At 37.8% G+C, this 22,075-nt stretch overlaps 1 protein-coding gene across 7 annotated transcripts in view; it reads right to left on the minus strand.

Moving 5' to 3' along the window:
* The window catches only part of DMXL2 (Dmx like 2), a 249,253-nt gene that overhangs the window by 90,601 nt on the left and 136,577 nt on the right, over nucleotides 1-22,075 (minus strand). For all 7 annotated transcript variants that reach the window (XR_007519764.1, XR_007519765.1, XR_007519763.1 and 4 more), the window contains 2 exons: nucleotides 21,186-21,296; nucleotides 15,729-15,898 (listed from right to left, as the gene is read on the minus strand). Coding sequence is in view for 3 of the 7 variants with exons in the window: in XM_049904983.1 (XP_049760940.1) it covers nucleotides 15,729-15,898; nucleotides 21,186-21,296 (281 nt within the window). In the remaining 4 variants the exon portion in view is untranslated. The remainder of the gene's footprint in view (nucleotides 1-15,728; nucleotides 15,899-21,185; nucleotides 21,297-22,075) is intronic.

Raw genomic sequence — 22,075 nt, forward strand, 5'->3', positions numbered from 1 at the left:
AGTTGTCTATTCATATCTTTTGCCATTTTTTAATTGGGTTGTCTTTTTCTAGTTGAATTTTTGCAGTATCACGTAGAATTTAGAGATCAGGCACTGATCAGAAATGTCATAGCTAAAAAATTTTCCCCGTCTGTAGGTAGTCTTTTTACTCTTTTGGTGAAGTCTTTGGATGAGCATAGATATTTGATTTTGAGGAACTCCCAGTTATCTAGTTTTTCTTCTGCATTCTTAATAATGTTTTGTATAATGTTTATGCTGTGTATTAGGGCTCCTAACGTTGTCCCTATTTTTTCTTCCATGATCTTTATCGTTTTAGACCTTATATTTAGGTCTTTGATCCATTTTAAGTTAGTTTTTGTGCATGGAGTAAGGTATGGGTCTTGTTTCATTTTTTTTGCAGATGGATATCCAGTTATGCCAGCACCATTTGTTAAAAAGACTGTCTTTTCCCCCATTTAACTGTTTTGGGACCTTTGTCAAATATCAACTGCTCATATGTGGATGGATTTATGTCTGAATTCTCAATTCTGTTCCATTGGTCCATGTATCTGTTGTTCTACCAGAACCAGGCTGTTTTGACTACTGTGGCAGTATAATCCATTCTCAAATTAGGTAAAGTAAACCCTCCAACTTTGTTCTTCTTTTTCAGTAATACTTTATTTATCTGGGGCCTCATTCCCTTCCATATGAAGTCGGTGATTTGTTTCTCCATCGCATTAAGGAATGTTGTTGGAATTTGGATGGAAATTGCATTAAATGTATTGATCGCTTTTGGTAGAATAGATATTTTTATGATGTTAAGTCTTCCTACCCATGAGCAAGGATGTTTTTCGACTTACGTAAGTCTCTTTTCGTTTCTTGCAAAAGTGTACTGTAGTTTTCTTTGCATAAGTCTTTTACATCTCTGATAAGATTTATTCCTAAGTATTTTAGCTTCTCATGGGCCACTGTAAATGGCATTGATTGGGTGATTTCCTCTTGGATGTTCTCGTTGCTGGTATAGAGGAATCCAACTGATTTTTGTATGTTTATCTTGTAACCTGATACTCTGCTGAACTCTTCTATTAGTTTCAGTAGTTTTCTTAAGGATTCCTTAGAGTTTTCCGTGCATAAGACCATGTCATCTGCAGACAGAGATACTTTGACTTCTTCCTTGCCAATCTGGATGCCCTTTATTTCTTTATCTAGCCTAATTGCTCTGGCTAGGACATCCAGCACAACGTTGGATAACAGCGGTGATAAAGGGCATCCTTGTCTGGTTCCCTATCTCAAGGGGAATGCTTTCAGGCTCTCTCCATTTAGCATGAAGTTGGCTGTTGGCTTTGTATTAATGCCCTTTATTATGCTGAGGAATTTTCCTACTATTCCTTTTTGCTGAGAGTTTTTATCATGAAGGAGTGTTGACCTTTGTCAAATGCCTTTTTTGCATCAATTGATAAAATCATGTGATTCTTGCCTTTTGTTTTATTTATGTGGTGGATTACATTAATTGTTTTTCTAATACTAAACCATCCCTGCATACCTGGTATGAATCCCACTTGGTCATGGTGAAGTTTTTTTTTTTTTTTTGATGTGTTGCTGAATTCTATTGCCTAGAATTTTGTTGAGGATTTTTACGTCTGTTCAGGAGGGATCTCGGTCTATAATTTTTTTTCTTGTGGTGTCTTTACCTGGTTTCGGTATCAGGGATATGGCAGCTTTATAGAATGAGTTTGGTAGTACTCCGTTCTTTTCTATGCTCTGATATGCCTTTAGTAGTAGTGTTGTTAACTCTTCTCTGAAAGTTTGGTAGAACTCTGCAGTGAAGCCGTCTGGACCAGGGCTTTTTTTGTTGTTGTTGTTGGGAGTTTTTTGATTACCTTTTCAATCTCTTTTTTTGTTATGGGTCTATTTAACTGTTCTACCTCTGTCTTTGTTAGTTTAGGTAGGTAGTGTGTTTGTAGGAATTCATCCATTTCTTCTAGGTTTTCAAATTTGTTAGAGTACAAGTTCTCATAGTTATCTGATATGATTCTTTTAATTTCAGTTGGGTCTGTTGTAATATTGCCCATCTCATTTCTTATTCAGGTTATTTGCTTCCTTTCCTGTTTTTCTTTGGTCAGTTTGACCAGTGGTTTAACAATTTTGTTGGTTTTTTCAGAAAACCAGCTTTTGGTCTTGTTAATTCTTTCAATTGTTTTTCTGTTTTCTATTTCATGTAGTCCAGATCTAATTTTTATCCTTTTTCTTCTGGTGTCTGTGGGTTTCTTTTGTAGCTCTGCTTCTATTTGATCAACTTGTAGGGATAATTCTTTGATTCTGGCCCTTCCTTTTTTTTTGGATGTGTGCATTTATGGATATAAATTGGCCTCTCAGCACCACTTTTGCTGTATCTCAAAGGTTCTGATAGGAAGTGTTTTCATTCTCACTGGATTCTATGAATTTCTTTATTCCATCCTTAATGTCTTCTATAATCCAGTCATTTTTGAGCAGGGTATTCTTCAGTTTCCAAGTGTTTGATTTCTTTTCCCTGCTTTTTCTGTTACTGATTTCTACTTTTATGTCCTTGTGGTCAGTGAAGATGCTTTGTAATATTTCAATGTTTTGGATTCTGCTAAGGCTTGCTTTATGACCTAATACGTGGTCTATTCTACAGAATGTTCCATGTGCACTAGAAAAGAAAGTATACTTGGCTGCTGATGGGTGGAGTGTTCTGTACATGTCTATGAGGTCAAGTTGGTTGACTGTGGCATTTAGATCTTCCCGTGTCTTTATTGAGCTTCTTCCTGGGTATCCTGCCCCTCACCGACAGTGGTGTGTTGAGGTCTCCTACTATTATTGTGGAGCTGTCTATCTCACTTTTCAATGCTGATTGTTTTATGTATCTTGCAGCCCTGTCATTTGGTGCATTAATATTTAATATGGTTATACCTTCTTGGTGTATTGTCCCTTTGATCATTATATAGTGTCCTTCCTTATCCTTTATGATAGATTTCACTTTGAAGTCTATTTTGTCAGAAATTAATATTGCCACTCCTGCTCTTTTTTTGATTTTTGTTTGCTTCATATATTTTTTTCCATCCTTTGAGTTTTAGTTTGTTTGTGTCTCTAAGTCTAAGGTGTGTCTCTTGTAGGCAGCATAAAGACGGATCTTGGTTTTTAATCTATTCTGCCACTCTCTGTCTCTTTATTGGTGCATTTAGTCGATTTACATTCAGGGTAATTATGGATAGGAATGAATTTAGTGCTATCATTTTGATGTCTTTTTTTGTGTGTTGACAGTGTCTTTTTCCCACTTGATTTTATGTGCTGAGTAGATTATATATTGTCCTTTCCTCATATTTGTTGTTATTTTGTTTCTGCTTAGTCTTTTTTTTTTTTTTTTGATGAGTAGGATAGTTTGTCTCCTTTGCGCTTACTTTATTATTTATCCCTATTTTTCTAAATTTAAATGTAACTTTTATTTTTTTGTACTGCTGTATTTTCTTCTCCATATGGAATGTGAATGATTACATTTCTTAGTCCCTCTTGATTATTTTCATGTTGTGTTCTTTTATATAATAACATCGCTGTTACCCTGTTTTGAGCTTTAAAAAAATTTTTTTTCAATAATCTTGTTTGTTTTTTTGGATTTCCCTTTCTGGGTTGACTTCTGTTTGCTCTGCCCAGTGTTCTAGTCTTGGGTTGATACCTGATATTATTGATTTTCTAACCAAAGAACTCCCTTTAGTATTTCTTGTACTTTTGGTTTGGTTTTTACGAATTCCCTAAACTTTTGTTTATCTGGAAATGTCTTAATATCATCTTCATATTTAAGAGACAGTTTTGATGGATATAAGATTCTTGGCAGGCAATTTTTTTCCTTCAATTTTTTAAATATGTCATTCCATTGCCTTCTTGCATGCATGGTTTCTGCCAAGTAGTCCAAGCTTATTTTCCTTGACTGCCTTTTGTAGGTGACTTTTCATTTATCCCTCACTGCTCTTATAATTCTCTCTTTATCTTTGGTTTTGGCAAGTTTGACTATAATATGTCTTGGTGACTTTCTTTTAACATCTACCTTACATAGTGTTTGACGAGCATCTTGGATAGGTATCTTCTCATCTGTCACAATATCAGGGAAGTTTTCTGCCAAGAAATCTTCAACAATTCTCTCTGTATTTTCTGTTACCCCTCCCTGTTCTGATACTCCAATCACTTGTAGGTTACTTCTCTTGATAGAGTCCCACATAATTCTTGAGTTTTCTTCTTTTTTTTTTAATTCTCTTATCTGATTTCTCTTAAAATGTATTACTGCCAAGTGATTTATCTTCGAGTACAGAAATTCTAGCTTCTATTTGCTCAATTCTGCTCCTCTGCCTTGCTATTGAGTTGTCTACTTGTGTAATTTTATTATTAATCTTTTGAATTTCTGATTGCTGTCTGTCTATGGATATTCCAGCTTATTAAACTTTTCACTATGTTCATGAATAATCTTTCTAATTTCTTCAATTGCTTTACCTGTGTGTTCTGCATATTGCCTCATTTCCTTCCTGAAGTCTTGAAGGGTTCTGTATATTAAACTTTCGTATTCTGCATCTGGTAATTCCAGGAATGCACTTTCATCTGGAAAATTCCTGGATTCTTTGTTTTGAGAGCTTGTTGAGGTGATAATGGTCTGTTTCTTTACGTGACTTGATATTGACTGTTGTCTTCGAGCCATCTATAAGTTGTTGTATTAGTTTATGCTTGCTTACTGTGTCACAGCTGCTTGCTTTGTTTTATTTTGGTATATCCCTATGGTTTGCTTGAGTGAGCTAACTTGGTTATTTTCACCTTTGGAGCTCTGACGTCCTGTCCCCAAATGGGTAGAGCTGTTATAAGATATATCAGACTAGGAGTCGATTCAGTTTTCTTGTATGAATTCAGCTCAGGTTTCCAGGTAGCTGATCATCAAGTGTGTGGTACAGGCTTTGTCTTACAGTCTGAAGGGGGCAGGGGTGGTTGGCGTATATACCGGTATCTGGTTGCAGCAGGGGGTCATGCTCTTAACAAGACAGGGGGCTGAGAACCGACCCCCAAGTGTCTCTGAGGAAAGCACGTCGCTATTCCCTAGAGCGTGCAGGTGGGTGGGTTCTATAGACAGACCATGGGCACCCAAAGTTTTTGGTTGTAAGGACTGGGAGGTACTAGTTATCTTTGGACCCCTGTCACAGGTGGCTGGGTGACCTGAGTGGAGCTACCAGTCCTTAGGTCCCTGATGTGGGTAGGTAAGTACCTTGTTTAATAGGCAAAGCAATGTCAAACGTCAAACACCCATCTCTCTACCGCACAGCTGAAATGGTTGGAGTTTGCCAACAAGGGCCTGTTCTCCTGAAATAGGCCCACTCAGGTCCATGTAGAAGGGAAAGGTGCTCAAAGTCCACAGTTTATTCCTGGACAGGAGCTGCTTCTGTCCTGAGCACCCCTGGTTAGTGGAGCTAGCAAATTATCTTTTTCCCCAATTGCAATTTTTTTCCTTTCCCAAGGCCAGGAGGATGGCTCTACGTGCTCAACAATGCCTATTTCAGGCCCAGAGAATTCAGCCGCTGAAGCCAGCTTGGGCGTGGGGGGATGCAGTAAAATACACACAAGTACTTAGCTTTTGCCAAGAGTGCCGTTCTTCTCAGGTTCCAGAGGTGTGAGTAGGCTGTGTGGCTGGCTGCTTCTCCCTGAGGAAACTGCAGTCGAACGCTAGTACCAGCCTGCCACTGCTGCCGCTCCGGGAATGGTGCCTGAGGGCTCCCTGTGATTCAGGTCCAGTAACTCCTCTCTGCTTCTGAATGGTCTCTTCCTCCCCATGCTCCTCAGTTCATTTTCTAAGCTTGTCTTTGAAGCCCAGGGCTCTCAGCTTGTCACAAATATACTCATTTCACTTATTTTTTGGGGTCTTTTTTGTAAAGAGACCTCACCGGAATCCTCTGTCTATTCCCCCATCTTGGCTCCGCCTCTTCCTGCTGAATCTATGAGTTCCAGTAGTTTTCTTGTGGAGTCTATTGGGTTTTCTATGTATAGTATCATATCATCCACAAATAGCGGCAGTTTAACTTCTTCGTTACCTATTTGGATGCCCTTTATTTTTGTTTCTTGCCTTACTGCTCTAGCTAGGACGTCCAACACAATGTTAAATAGGAGTGGTAATAAAGGGCATCCTTTTCTTGTTTCTGTTCTCAAGGGGAATGTTTTCAGGCTCTCTCCATTAAGAATGATGTTAGCTGTTGGTTTTGCATGTATGCTCTTTATTATGTTGAGAAAATTTCCTTCTATACCTATTTTGAGAGTTTTTATCAGGAATGGGTGTTGGACTATGTCGAATGCCTTTTCTGCATAGATTGATCTTTCCTTTTCTGTGGTGGATTATATTGACTGATTTTCTAATGTTGAACCACCCTGGTATGAATCCTATTTGGTCATGGTGTATTATCTTTTTGATATGATGCTAAACTTTATTGGCTAGAATTTTTTTGAGAATTTTTGCATCTATATCCATGAGAGATATTGGCCTGTAATTTTCTTCTTTTGTGGTGTTTTTGCCTGGCTTTGGTATTAGGGTTATGCTGGCTTCATAGAATGAATTCGGAAGTATCGCCTCCTTTTCTACGTTCTGAAATAGTTTGAGTACTACTAGTGTAAGCTCTTCTCTGAACGTTTGGTTGAATTCTCCAGTAAAGCAATCTGGGCCAGGGCTTTTTCTGTTGTTGTTGTTGGGAGTTTTTTTTTACTACCTTTTCAATCTCTTCTCTTGTTTTGGGTCTGTTCAGATTTTCAATATCATTTCGTGTTAGTTTGGGTAGGGAGTGTGTTTCTAGAAATATGTCCATTTACTCTAGTTTTTCAAATTTGTTGGAGTACAGTTTTTCTTAATACTCTGTTATGATCTTTTTTATTTCAGTTGGGTCTGTTGTAATGTCCCTCATTTCATTTCTTATTTAGGTTATTTCCATTCTCTCCTGTTTTTCTTTTGTCAGTTTGGCCAGTGATTTGTCTATTTTGTTGATCCTTTCAAAGAAGCAACTTTTGGCTTTGTTGATTCAATTGTTTTCCTATAATCTTTTTCAGTTTTTTCTGCTCTGATCTTTATTATTTCCTTTCTTCTGGTGGCTGTGGGCTTCTTTTGCTGTTCTCTGTATATTTGTTCAAGCTGTGTAGCGAATGTTTTGATTCTGTCCCCTTCTTCCTTTTGCTGCAAATTGACCTCTGAGGACTGCCTTTGCTATGTCCCAAAGGTTTTGATATGATGTGTTGTCATTCTCATTTGATTCTAGGACTTTTCTGATTCCATCTCTGATTTCTTCTATTGCCCAGTGGTTTTTAAGCAGGGTGTTATTCAGTTTCCATGTAATTGATTTTTTTTTTTTCCTTACTCTTCCTCTTGTTAATTTCTACTTTGATGGCATTGTGGTCAGAGAAATACTTTGTATTATCTCAATGTTTTGGATTTTGTTGAGGGTTGCTCGGTGGCCTAAGATGTGGTCTTTTCTGGAGAATGTTCCATGTGCATTGGAAAAGAATGTGTACTTTGCAGCTCTTGGGTGGAGTGTTCTATACATGTCTATGAGGTCTAGTTGACTGATTGTGCTCTTTAACTCTTCTGTACCTTTGCTGAATTTCTTTCTAGATATTCTGTCCTTTACCAAGAGTGGTGTGTTGAAGTCTCCTACTACTACTGGGGGACTGTCAATTTGTTTTCAGTGCTGTTAGAGTTTGTTTTATGTATTTTGGAGCCCTGCCACTTGGTGTGTAGATGTTTATTAAGGTTAAGTCTTCGTGATGGGTCATCTCTTTAATCATTATGCAGCGCCCTTCTTTGTCTTTAATGGTGGGTTTTGTTTTAAAGTCTATTTTATCTGAGATTAGTATCACCATTTCTGCTCTTTTTTTGGTAGTTATTTGCTTAATATATTTTTTCCATCCTTTGATTTTTAATAAATTTACATCTTTGTTTCTAAGGTGTGTCTCTTGTAGAGAGCATAATGATGGATCTTGTTTTTTTTATTCATTCTGTCACTGTCTCTTGATGGGTGTGTTTAGTCCATTTACATTCAGTGCAAGTATTGATAGGTGTAAGTTTACTGCTATCATTTTGTAGTGATTTTTTTTTTTTTTTTTATGGTGCTAACATTTTATTTGTTCCTCTTAGTCTCCTGTGCTGAGTTCCTTTTGTTTGTGGATTTCTTTTTCATTTCTTTTTTTTTTGTTGAGACTTTGTTTTTCTTCTTTATTTTGATGAGTGGGTTTGTTAATTTTCTATGTGGTTACTTTGAAATTTACCCTTATCTTCCTAGGTTTGAACCAGTCTATTATTACTTGGTATTGCCTTGCCTTCCTCTCCATTAGAAAGTTCTATGCCTATACTGTTTATTCCCCTCTTTTATTGTTCTCATTCTGTTGTCACTTACAGATTAACCTGTCTGGTTCCCTGTTGCAATTTCTTTCTTTTTTTTTTTTTTTTTTGAATAGTCCTTTAGAGTTTTTTTTTCCTAGGTTGGTATCTGGCTGGTACAATGTTGCATCCTACATTTAGGCTGTGGTCTGATGTTGTTTGTTCTCATATCGAAGGACTCCCTTTTAAAATTCTTGCAAGTCTGGTTTTTACATATTCCCTTAATTTCTGTTTATCTGGAAATGTCCTGATTTCAGCATCATATTTGAATGAAAGTTTTGCAGGATATATTATTCGTGGCTGGCAATTTTTTTTTTCTTTCAAGGTTTTATATATGTCATTCCATTGCCTTCTTGCTTGCATGGTTTCTGCTGAATAATCAGAGCTTTATCTTATTGTTTCTCCTCTATTGTGTGACTTTTTGTTTTTTCGAGCTGCGCCCAGGATTTTTTCTTTGTCTTTGGTTTTAGCAAGTGTAATTATTATATGCCTTGGTGTTTTTCTTTTGGGGTCTATCCTATACGGAATTCGTTGAGCTTCTTGGATGGTCAGCTTTTCATTATTCATGATATAAGAGAAGTTTTCTGTCAGCAATTCTTCAATTATCTTCTCTGTGTTTTCCGTTTTCTGTGTTCTGGAACACTGATCACTTGCAAAGTTTTGCTTTTGATTGTATCCCACATAATTCTCAGGGTTTCCTCATTTTTCTTCATTATTTTTTCTGATTTTTCCTCCAACAAAGTTGTACCCAAGTGTTTGTCTTCAATTTCACTGATCCTGTCTTCTGCCATATCAAACCTGCTCTTCAGCCCTTCTATGACACTATGCATTTCTGAAGTCTTGTTTATCTTTTGGATTTCTAACTGTTGTTTTTGTATAACTTCTAGTTGTGAATTTATTTTGGCACTTTGTTCCTAATTATTTTCCTGAAATCTTGCATTTTTTTGTCTGTATTTTCCATGAATTTGTCTGCCTTTTCCATAAATTTGTCAATTTTTTTGTCTGTTTTTTTTCCTTCAACTCTTGGATTGCTCTGAATAGTAGAGATTTGAATTCCCTGTCAGGTAATTCTAGTGCCTTTTCTTCTACTGAAAAGTCATCTGGTGTTTTATTTTGGATGCCTACTGGAACCATCCTGTCCTGTTTTTTTTATATGTTTTGATATTGTCTGCTACCTTCGGAACATTCAGTAGTTATTTTCTTCATTTCTTGATTGTAGATTTCTTTGTTTCATCCTGCTTTTTTGTTTTATTTGGTTATGTCTGAGTAGGCAGGCTCTACGTTCTTTGTTGTTTGCTCGTCTGTAGTGATACTTTCCACCTCCTTGTCCAATGGGCGGGGCCAGTCACTCAGCTATGGTGCATCAGGAAAGTCCAGTTGAAGGGGAGGGGCTGGGATGGGTTGTGGCATGCAGTAGGGCTGACGGGGTGGGCCAGGAATCAGTGCTGGGCAGGTTCTGGAAGGTTGTGCCTGTGCTGCTCGGGGGTGTAATGTTTAGCGCTCAGCGCAGGTAGGCAGGAAAGGGGGGGAGATTGTGATGTGTGGAGCTAATATGGTTATGGGAAAGAAGAGAGAGAAACAAGAGCCAAAAACAAACAAAGGAAGAAAACAAAAGAGTGCTAAGTAAGCTTGCCAGTGGAGTGGAGAGATGAGAAACCAAGAAATGGAGAAAAGCAAAAAGGAAAAAACAAAAAAATGAGATAAAAATTTGGGGAAAAAAAAAAGCCCCAGGGGTCCCACTGGTGCAGCCATGAAGACTGAGGAAGTGGCTCCCAGGCTGTACATTACAGCCTGGCTACAGGAGGCACAGACGTCACACAGCACCAGTTAACCAGGAGACAGGAAAAGAATTAAGTATAGACAGACGAAAACTAAGAACTGAAGGAAAACAGAAAGGGAAGAAAGAAAGAAAATAGCTCCAGAGATCCCACCTATGCAGTTGAGCAGATTGGGGGAGTAGCTCCTAAGCCATGCAGTGCAGCCTGGGTAGAAGGGCCTCCCAAGTGCAAAAAGTGAAAGAAAACAAACAAAATGAAACAGAACAAAGCAAGCAGGAAAAAAATCCCCAGGGATCCCACTAGCGTGGTGTTGCAGGCCAGGGGAGTGGTTCCCCAGTCGAGTGGCTTCATAGCCTTTCAAAAAGAAGCAAAGATGGCATACGGAACCAGGTGTTCAAGAGAAAGGAGGGGGAGGTGGTGGGAGGCATGGAAGAAACCAAAAGAAATGGAAAGTGGCAACACCAGCTCAGGGACCCAGCCAGTGTGGGCAGGCCGAATTCAAGCAGCCTGGGGTGGAAGCAGTTGCCTCCCAGCCAAGAGACTGCGGCTGGTGGGAAGCAGAAGAGGTCAAGGAGGGTCGGGGGGGAGGGGAGAAGAGTGGGGAATTGGGAAAGCGTATATCCCTCATTACAGGTTGCTCTGTCTCCTGCTGGGAACTTTGTGAAGCTGCTTTCCCGTGCTTCCTGTCCGAGGATCTGTGATGTGGGTGGGAAAAATCCAAGTAGGGCAGACACTGCACTTCCCAGCTGGCCGAGCTACTGCAGCCAGCCAGGAACCTTGGTGGTACAGCAGCGGAGAGAGGATGGGGGGTGGGAAAGCATGTATTACTGGTTACTGGGTGCTCCGCCTCCTGCTGGGTGCTCCATGAAGCTGCTTTCCTGTGTTCCCTGTCCACCGATCCCCGACAGGAGTCCAAGACAGCAAATCCATGCTATGTTAGCTAATAAGGGATCTCCGCACTTATCTCTCCTCGCTCTCTGTCTTCTGTCAGTTTCTTAGTCCATTCAGTATTTGGCTGAATTCTTTATCTCTTCATTTGACACTTCGGATCCCAGGAATGACATCTGTCCCTGTTTTGTTTAGTTTTTTGGGTCTGTGCTGTGGAGGGGCACGTGGTGCTTCTGTCTATAGCACCATGTTAACCAGAAGTTCCCGGTATTTTTTTAAACATAATTTCTTTAATCACTCTTTTCTGGTACTTTTCAATCCACTTTTTACAATTCTGAAAGATTGACACATTCTTTCTGGCATGTAGTTAAAACACAGAAGACTGGATCTCCTTTATTTTGAAGTACTTAACAAATTTTAGGTCTCAAAAGCTGCATGAGAAAAAGTTCTAATGCACACATAGCTCTCCACGTATTATAACTGGAACATCCTTTCAGCCATGTAATCAAAATCGCTGAACTTGTGTAAATTTATATAAATTTTGTATAGAACCAATCAACTCAGTATGAGTTTAAAAATTATTAATTAGTAACATTATTGTATGTAATTGTATTGTTTTGAACAGAATATCATGCACACCATATCTTATTTCTTAAAGATGTTGAGATAGCCTCTACAAATCACTAAGTTGTCAGCCATACCAATTAAAAAAAAAAATGGACATTTTACTAGCTCATATTGAGTGATGGTGAAGCTAGAAGCTACAGAGGCATGGGAGACATGAGTAAGGACCCCTAAAATTGCATCAAAAAATAAAATTTGCCCTTTTGGACTTTAGTCTCAATTCACTTTTATCTCCCTTCCCCTCTGTTTCATATTTCTGGCCTCCATCATTTAACTTCACGCTCATGCTTAAGTATGTTCAGTTTCAGAGAAATTTTTATTCATAGTCAGCTAAGGACTTATAATACTTATAAATATTCACATATCCTTTTGGTTTGATTTTAAGAAACAAATTACCTGTGAAAATAAGTAATCTTTGACTAGAAATTAAGGAGATCTTCGTAAGAAAATATCTGGTATTTTGGGATATAAAAAATTTAATGTAGACACTATATTATTTACATGTTATAAAAATTAACTTTCTTTGCTTACCAGAAACTCTATTTCTTGGCTGGTGTTAAAACAAGTTCTTTCTTAGGCCTGTGCCCATTTTGAGACTAGAAACGCTTGTATCTAGTTGGCTGCCTTACGTGTAGCAGGAAATGACAATTTCATACTCACATTTCAAAGAGATCTGGGGGCCACATACACCAGAATTGCAGGATGCCAATTTAGGATGAAGATGCCAAAGCCCTAGTCCAGACCTAACAGATTAGAATCACTGGGAGTGAGACTGGAGGGTTGTTGTTGTTAGGGGCTGTCGAGTTGGTTCCGACTCACAGCAACCCTATATACAACAGAATGAAACACTGCCTGGTCCTGCGCCATCCTTACAATCGTTGTTATGATTGAGCCCATTGTTGCAGCCACTGTGTTAATCCATCTTGTTCAGAGCTGTCATGGATTGAATTTTGTCCCCAAAAAACAGGTGTCAACTTGGTTAAGCCATGATTCCCAGTATTGTGTGGCTGTCCTCCATTTTACGATTGATATAATTTTCCTATATGTTGTAAATCCTAATCTCTGCGTGTGGTTAACAAAGCAAGGCTGGATTATGTTGAAGTTAGGATTAGGGTGGGATATAACATCCCTGGCTCAGGTCACATCACTGATCCAATGAAAAGGGAGTTTCCCTGGGGTGTGGCCTGCACCACCTTTTCTCTTACAAGAGATAAAAGGAAAGAGAAGCAAGAAAAGAGGGAGGACCTCCTACCACCAAGAAAGTAGTACCAGGAGTAGAGTGTACCCTTTGGACCTGAGGTTCCTGTACAGAGAAGCTCCTAGGCCAAGGGAAAATTCATGACAAAGACCTTCCTCCAGAACAAAGTGAGAAAGCCTTCCCCTGGAGCTGGCACACTGAATTCAGACTTATAGCCTACTGGACTGTGAGAGAATAAACTTCTCTTTGGTAAGGACATCCACTTGTGGTATTTTGATTACAGCAGCACTAGATAACTAAGACAAGAAGGGTCTTCCTCTTTTTCGCTGACCCTCTGCTTTGCCAAGCATGATATCCTTTTCCAGGGACTGATTCTTCCTGACAACATGTCTAAAGTATGTGAGAAGCAGTCTCACCATCCTTGCTTCTAGGGAGCATTCTAGTTGTACTTCTTCCAAGACAGATTTATTCATTCTTTTGGCAGTCCACGATATATTCAATATCTTTGACCAAGACCACAATTCAAAGGCATCAAATCTTCTTCTGTCTTCCTTATTTATCATCCAGCTTTTGCACGCATATGAGGCAACTGAAAACACCATGCATGGGTCAGGCACACCTGCCTGGAGGGTACACATGCTAAATAAATTTGCCAGGTACTACTTCTGACACTAAAATTTGGGAACTACTCATTATTCTAGAGGAAGGAAATAGGGAAGGGTCTCTGCATCTGTGGGAGAAATAAATTCATATTTTACAAATGTAGTACCACTGACTCCATTTCACATAACTTCAATGGACTCCTAAAAGTAAAATATAAATGAGAATTCCACTTTCTTAACCCTTGTAGAGTGGAAAGGGCACAGACTACAGCTGTGGCATTTGGGCTGGTTACCCAACCTCCCTCAGTCTTCGTTCCTTCTGAAAATGGAGACAGCAACATGGAGTTGATGAGATTACATGAAATAATTTATGAAAAGCAACTAGCACCAAACCTGGTACACAGCAGGTGCTCAATAAATGTTAATTTCTGCAACACCGAAGGAACTTTCAGCTTCCACTGACAAAAAAATTGATTTTTTTTCTTAAAAGGAATCTTTATCAAGTAAAAACTACCAAAAACTGGTTCTGAAAAACTGTCTTAAAAAATAGCATGTTTTACCAGAAGAACTAGATGGTGCCCAGCTACCACCAAGGACCACCCTGGCAGGGAACACAACAAAAGTCCCTGACGGAGCAGGAGAAAAGTGGGATGCAGAACTCAAATTCTAGTAAAAATACCAAACTTAATGGTCTGAGACTGGAGGGACCCCGGAAGACATGGCCACCAGACTCTCTGTTAGCCCAAACCTAAAACCATTCCTGAAGTCAACTCTTCAGACAAAGATTAGACTGGACTGTAAGACAGAAATGATGCTCATGAGGAGTGAGCTTCTTAGCTCAAGTAGATACATAAGACTAAATGGGCAACTCCTGTCTAAAGGGGAGATAAGGCAAAAAGGGACAGGAGCTGGTTGAATGGACATGGGAAATCCAGAGTGGAAAGGAGGAGTGTGCTGTCACATTATAGGGAGAGCAACTAGGGTCAAATAACAATGTGTGTATAAATTTTTGTATGAGAAACTAATATGAACTGTAAACTTTCACTTAAAGCATAACAAAAAAGAAAAAAAAAAAAAACTCTAGAAAAATTGGAAATGAATCCAAAAAAAGAAGTAGACTTGGGATACAGGAAATGGAACCAGTAATCCAGATATGTGATTGCAAGAAATCCTAGCCAGAAAGCCTATACTTACTTAAAATTAAACAGTAGGACAAAGAGCTTGGTGAAAAACATCTTCAGCAACAAAGAGGACAACATGACCAAACTGAATAATTAAGAATCAAGAAGTACACTACAGCATGCTGCGTAACTGCTGAGGATTTAAGTTTCTTCAAGTCAACCAGAGAAGAGAAAGACAATTAGAAACTCCAGATAAATATGCATAAAGGAAAATTATGGCCTAAATATGAAACAAACTAAAATACAGTACGGATTTAAACAATTAGTGGAATATAAAAAACACTAGTATCCAAAGTAAGCTTTACTAACTGAAAATAACTTGCAAATTTAGAAGTCACTAAGAAACAACTCATTTTTTTAAAATGTTCATCCCTAATCTCTTAACGTTTGAGTGATTTCCAATTTTTAATTGGAAATTTAATTTAGTTAGAAATCAATAATGCTTGCATTGCGGAAAACAGTTATCTGAAGTTCAAATTCTTTAGTTTCATTTCAAAGGTTTTTCTTCTGTTGAAGTAAAATGTACTTTTTAATTTTACAATATTAATAAAGGTTATCTCTAGGCAGTTAAAAAAATAGCATGTTTTATGTGCTGCCACAGGTATGTTCTTGAAGTGCACATAAATCAAAACTGTTATTATTGAATGATATTTTAAGAGTGCTATTTATTAAATATTTATTAAATTTTTTTATTTATTAAATAACCATGCAGAGAACGCTTCCTATAAAAATAATGATCTTTCTATGTAATGTAAATAACTGACATGAACTTGTTTATTTTCTAAATTTAGATTTTCATATTTTCTTAAACTAGGACACACCTCAACTGATTGCAAAAAACACTGCTGTTCCATAGGCATATATAGCAAAAGACAACTGACATCAAACTGCATAGATGTTTCATAAAGGTCAAGTTTTTGGAATCTCTAAAAAATTTTATTTAAAAAATTCTCACAATCTCAAGATACACAAACCAACTCCCCACTACAAGTATTTATTCTCCTTTTCTAGAAGATAATTTTTTTTCCTTTAAGAAAATGCTTTTTTTAACTTCATAATTCAATAAAGTCAAGTTACCTTTTCAATGCATCTTCGAAGAGTGTTAATATTCCTGACCCACCAACCTATTCCCATAGCTCTTAACTCAGGCCACTGAGGGTCCCCTCTCTGAATTGCAGGAATCATATTAATCAGTTCTTCCTCAGCCTCAGAATGAAAAGCCCAGGCGAAATGGCATGTAGACACACCTACATTGGAAATACGAAATAATAACCTTCAGAACAGTATCAAAAAACAGTTTTTCACAGTCATATATTTATTCATTCTGCAAAGAATTTTCAAGTAGAAAGAAAGAATAAAAGGAAATCTGCTATTATTCAGGATTTTAAACCATAAGCTTCTGAATACAAGAGCACAAAACCAAAACATCTTCTGCCCAAATGTATGTGCTTTTTTCCTACAAAAATAGAGACGCTAAAACTTAACCACTGGAAAAAAAAATATTTCAATATTGAACTGTTTAATACATTCACATCTAAGTACACCAAACTCATCAACAGCAAAAGCCTGGGTCAAATCAAAAGCACTTGGGCCACGTGCCTTGGTGCTTTTTCAGCTTCACTTCCTTGAGGACCACATCCTTTAGTACTGAAGACTGAAAACTGTTCCATTCAAACCCTCTAGCCACGGAGCTAAATATCACATCAAAGAAAGCTCTAAACTTCACAAAAGTTGCAGGGACTATCAGAGGTAAGTCACAGTCACAAGGCCGTTAGTACCCTGGGCTAAAAGTTTAGCTGTTTAGCGTTGTCGTCTGTTGCCGCTGAGTTCATTCTGACTCATGGTAACCCCATATGTGTAGAGTATAACTGCTCCATTGGGTTTTCAAGGGTGTGACCTTCCAGAAGCACACTGTCAGGCCATACTTCCAAGGCACCTCTAGACGGGTTTGAATCGTCAACCTTTCAGTTGGTAGTCTAGCGTTTAACCATTTGTGCCACCGGGGACTCCTTAGCTGCCTAATACTGATGCTATATGGCAAATTCTTTTTTGCCCTAGTGGAATACTGACAGATGGATCTAAGCTGTACTGTTGTTGATAGGTGCTGTTGAGTCAGTTCCAACTCATAGCGACCCTATAGGACAGAGCAGAACTACCGCATAGGGTTTCCAAGGAACAGCTGGTAGATTTGAACTGCTGACCTTTTCGTTAGCAGCCGAGCTCTTAACCACTAAGCCACCAGGGCTAGAGACAGTAAATGGGCTTAGTTATACCATCAGACTTGCAAGTACAAGTAGGTTTTTATCAATAGTTTAGCTACTGATAACAGATCAGGTGAAGAAGAACCCTGAGGGAAGGGAACAACACAGAATGGGAACAAATAGTAGGAATGCTGGGAGAAATTCAGGGAGCCTTGGAAAGAAGTGAGACTAGTCCAAGTAGCCATATATACAAATCCATTTTAGAAGGAGAAATTTTCGAGGTCAGTGACAGTCATAACACAGGCCTCTCAATACTATAAGGCCATCAATATCACTGCATGTAATTTTTTTCAGAAACCACTATTACATAGATTTCACATGTACTTTTAAACTTTCCTAATAATTGCTGCTTCATAATAATTCCTTTTGAAATTATAAAAGGAAAAACTATTATGACCATTTTCAATATTAAATCTTTTAAATTTCCTATTGCTACCAATTATAGGTAACTGCTAGAAATTCAAGCTGGATTCAGAAGGGGACATGGAATGAGGAATATCATTACTGATGTCAGACAGATTTTGGCTGAAGGCAAGGACTATGAGAAAGATGTTTACCTGTGTTTTATTGACTATGCAACAGAGAAGAATGAGAATCCCAGAACATTTAATTGTGCTCATGCAGAATCCGTACACAGACCAAGAGAGAGTCGTTCAAACAGAACAAGGGGATACTGCGTGGTTTAAAATCAGGAAAGGTGTGTGTCAGGCTCATATTCTTTCACCATACTTATTCAGTCTGTTTGCTGAGCAGATAATCCGAGAAGAAGAAGAATGCGGCATCAGGATTGGAGGAAAACTCATTAACAACCTGCGATATGCCGATGACACAACCTTGCTGTGGCAAGTGAAGAGGGCTTAAAGCACTTATTGATGAAGATCAAAGACCACAGCCCTCAGTATGGATTACGCCTCGACATAAAGAAAACAAAAGTCTTTGTAACTGGACCGATAAGCAACATCATGATAAATGGTGAAAATATTAACGTTGCCATGGATTTCATTTTACTTGGATCCACGATCAACACCCATGGAAGCAGCAGTCAAGAAATAAACCAACATTTGATTTGCATTGGGCAAATCTGCTGCAAAAGACCTCTTAAAAGTGTTAAAAAGCAAAGATCTCACTTTGAGGACTAAGGTAAGCCTGACCCAAGCCATGCTATTTTCAATCGCCTCATATGCATACAAAAGCTGGACAATGAATAAGAAAGACTGAAGGAGAATTGATGCCTTTGAGTCATGGTGATGGTGAAGAATGCTGAATATGCCACGGACTGCCAGAAGAACAAACAAATCTGCCTTCAAATGAGTACAGCCAGAATGCTCCTTGGAAGTGAAGATGGCAAGACTACGTCTCACATACTTTGGACATGTTATCAGGAGGGACTAGTCCCTGGAGAAGGACATTATACCTGATAAAGTAGAGGGTCATCGAAAAAGAGGAAGACCCTCAATGAGATGGATTAACACAATGGCTACAACAATGGGCTCAAACCTAGCAACGATTGTGAGGATGGTACAGGACTGGGCAGTGTTTCATCCTTGTTGTATAACGGGTCACTACGAGTCGGAACCGACTGGACGGCACTTAGTAACAACATTTATCGATAACTGTATTTGATATCATATCATAAAACTAATGAAACAAGCCTTGGCTGCCACTACAAATTCAGGGGAAAAGAATGGGAAAAATTTGATAGCATTAATTTGTGGTTTTTCAGAACTAAAAGACATTAATTTTCTCACTATTTAAATCTTAAAAAAAAAATCTTAGTAAGGCTTAATAAATAATCATGCATCAAATAACTGACAATGTTCCAGAAACTTACTACGTGGCAATGCAAAATGCATACTTTTGCTGACTAAAATTTATAATTCAAAAGATTAACATAAAATATATTACATTCTATACCCTTAAATAAAATTTAATTAATTAAATTTTTGAAGAGTATGATTAAGAGAAAACAAAAATGTATAGAGGCATGTCAGAGGAATCAGGTTCAGAAAGCAAGATTAAGAGAGCAGTGAATGTATTTGGAAACCTAACTATTACAGGTGGAAAAAGTATCAACAAGAAAAGAAGAGGAATACCAGCAAGTACTTATTTTTACCTATCAATGGCAGGCCATTCTCTGCACTTCTTAGTTTTTTTTTTTTTAATCTATATACTGGCTACTTAACTTTTTCCCTGAAAAATGCTCCCAGGACCATCACCTACAACCTCTATCAGGTCTCATCTCTACTGCTTTAACTGTAGTCAAAGGGAAAACAGAACTTGACAAAGCTTTAGAAATTTAATGTTAGAATCACTCTAGGCAATGTACACAATTGTCATTTAACAATTCAGTACCATCTGACTACCACTTAAAACTAAAATGTAAAAGAATATTGAGATATCACTTTCCACACCTATCTAAATGGCATATGAAGGAGCACTGGTGATGCAGTGATTAAGACTCCAGCTATTAACTGAAAGATCGGTCATTGGAACCCACCAGCTGCTCTGTGGGAGAAAAATGTGCAGTCTGCTTCTGTAAAGATTACAGCCTTGGAAGCCCTACAGGGCAGTACTACTTTGTCCTGTAGAATCCCTATGAGTTGGGTTTGGGTTTTTTTGTTTAAAATGGTATATATTGTTTAAATGATAGTTATCAAATATTGGCTACCACCTACTCATCTGTCAGTCTATCATACTGTAGTGGTTTACACGTTGCTGTGATGCTAGAAGCCATGACACCATTATTTCAAATGCCAACAGGGTCACCTACAGTGGACAACTTTCAACAGAATTTCCAGACTAAGACAGACTAGGAAGAAAGGCCTGGTGATCTATTTCCAAGAATTAATCAATGAAAATCTTATGGATCACAACAAAATACTGTCTGACTTGCTTGCTTTGGACACATCATCAGGAGAGGTCAATCGCTGGAGGCAGATACAATGTTTGGTGAAGAAGAGGGTCAGCAAGGGCAAGGGAGACCCCTCAGTGAAATGGACTGGTACAATAGCCTCAATGATGGACTTGAACATGCCAGTAATTGTGAGGATAACACAGGACTAGGCAACAGTTAATTCTGTTGTAGATAAGATCACCATGTGTTGACTCAATTCAACGGCAGCTATTTATCTATCCATCCATCCATCCATCTATCTGTCCATTGAATGTTGGGAAACATTGAGTTTGGCATCATCAAACATCGCTTCTGGGAATGTAAATGAGCACAGTCTTTCTGAAGGGCATTTTGGTAATATTTATCAAGAGTTAAGAATTTTCACATACTTTGATTTAGCAATTTCATTCTAAAAGACTAACATGAGAAAACAATCAGAAATATACACACATATTTTAAAGTCATTCAGTGTAGTGATAATTCAAATAGGAGGAAAAAAAAAACCAGCAAAGTTGAAATGTTTCAAGAATAAAGGACTGAATAGATGAAATATAGTTTAGGCACATGACAGAATGCTAGACAACTGTTTAAAATGTTCAAAGAACATTTGCTGAGGGCAAGGTGTAAGTGCCATGTAAGAATAATAGTCTATTAAGCCTGGTATTCTAGGTCCTACAATACTAACGTATATTTTATGGAACTGTGTCCAAAATGTTGGTTTCTAAAGGGATATAATCTAATGAAAAGAGCACTGGATTGGGATTCTAATTCCAACCCCTCTAATAAATACCCCTATAACCTGGGTAGGCGATTTTAAGCTCTATATTCATTTTTTTAATCTATAAGTAAGAGGGCTGATACAAACCCTTGTCTCTAATCAAGGTGTATGGCTCTGTGCTGAAAGAATGCAAATCCACTGCAATAATACGGGAGATCTTACTGAAACATCAGCTTTACTTACTGGCAGATAAGGTAGAACATAATGCTTATATTAAAATAAACACAAATAATAACAAGTAGAGCAAAATTTACATAAATTTTAAAGATAAAACATTAGACACCGGAGAAATTCAGGGCCATTTTGTAAAGAGCCACTGTGGGTTACAACCTGACATGCCATATTTTCTCCCTAAGCTACTACGTATTTTTTTAGCAAGCAAAGTCTGAGAAATATTCAGCTAGATGAGCAAAAGTCACAGACTAGAGCTGCAGGACGTATAGGACAATGGTAAATGGCTACTCTGTGACCAGGAAGATCTTAAGGCCAGTGACAGATAGGCATATAAGGATTTATCTTATGCTTATACACAAATACGAATACACCCATCACTCCAATACTAAATAAAAGTTGTGCAAAGTTTCAAACGAGAAGGGGAATACCTTGATGAAGTAGCTGCACTCGGTATAAAGGAGGGAGCGAAGTTAAAAGGCACGTGTGCAAGCGCATAGCTAACAAGTATCTCAACCCGCACTCGTCCAACGTGTCTCTGCCTGTGATTTAAACAGAAAATATTTAAGGAAAAAGGAATGCAACAGACCACAAACCTATGTAAGTTAGAAAATAAACTTAGCAATGATAATTTATCTCAAAATATAGGGATAATTTTTAGTGTACTCCTTTGTAAACCTTCAGTGTCTTTTCCCAAAAAACGTGAATTACAAGAATTCCTAAATGAAAAATGATTGGAGAAAATATAATTAACTCATTACAGATAATAGCATTTATACTTATAAGAAATGAAATCTTGAAATCTAATAAAAAACACATTGACAAGTTTTAAAATGTCTCCTACATGAATTCAGATGAGATTTAAAGACAGAAATTATGTAACTAAAGTGAAACATTTGTTATATAATTAAAAAGGTAACATTTTCTAGGCTGCTTAGCTCAACTGAAATGATACTACCAAAGGTTTGAGATTTTATTTTCCCAGGCTAGTCAGCATTACAAGGTTAAAGATACAACTTTGTATAACCTTGGCTCCACAATTGTACTTTTAGTCAAAAGCTGAACAAACATATACAAGTGGGACACATTTAATGAAAACTTTAGCGATCGCTATGAGTTGGAATAGACTCGACGGCAGCAGGTTTTTTGGTTTCTATAGCCACTGCTGGATAGAAGCAGTGCAAAAGCATTGACAGCACTTAGACCAGCAAGAGCCACATAGGAAGCACTTAAAAAGTGTTGAATCAAATAATATTTTCTACAAGAAAATATTTTTAAATTTCCAAAGTTCAAGTCCCAACTTTGCTTTTTATTACCTACA

The sequence above is a fragment of the Elephas maximus genome, chromosome 12, assembly GCF_024166365.1.
Source record: "Elephas maximus indicus isolate mEleMax1 chromosome 12, mEleMax1 primary haplotype, whole genome shotgun sequence".
In the NCBI taxonomy this organism is placed as follows: domain Eukaryota; kingdom Metazoa; phylum Chordata; class Mammalia; order Proboscidea; family Elephantidae; genus Elephas; species Elephas maximus.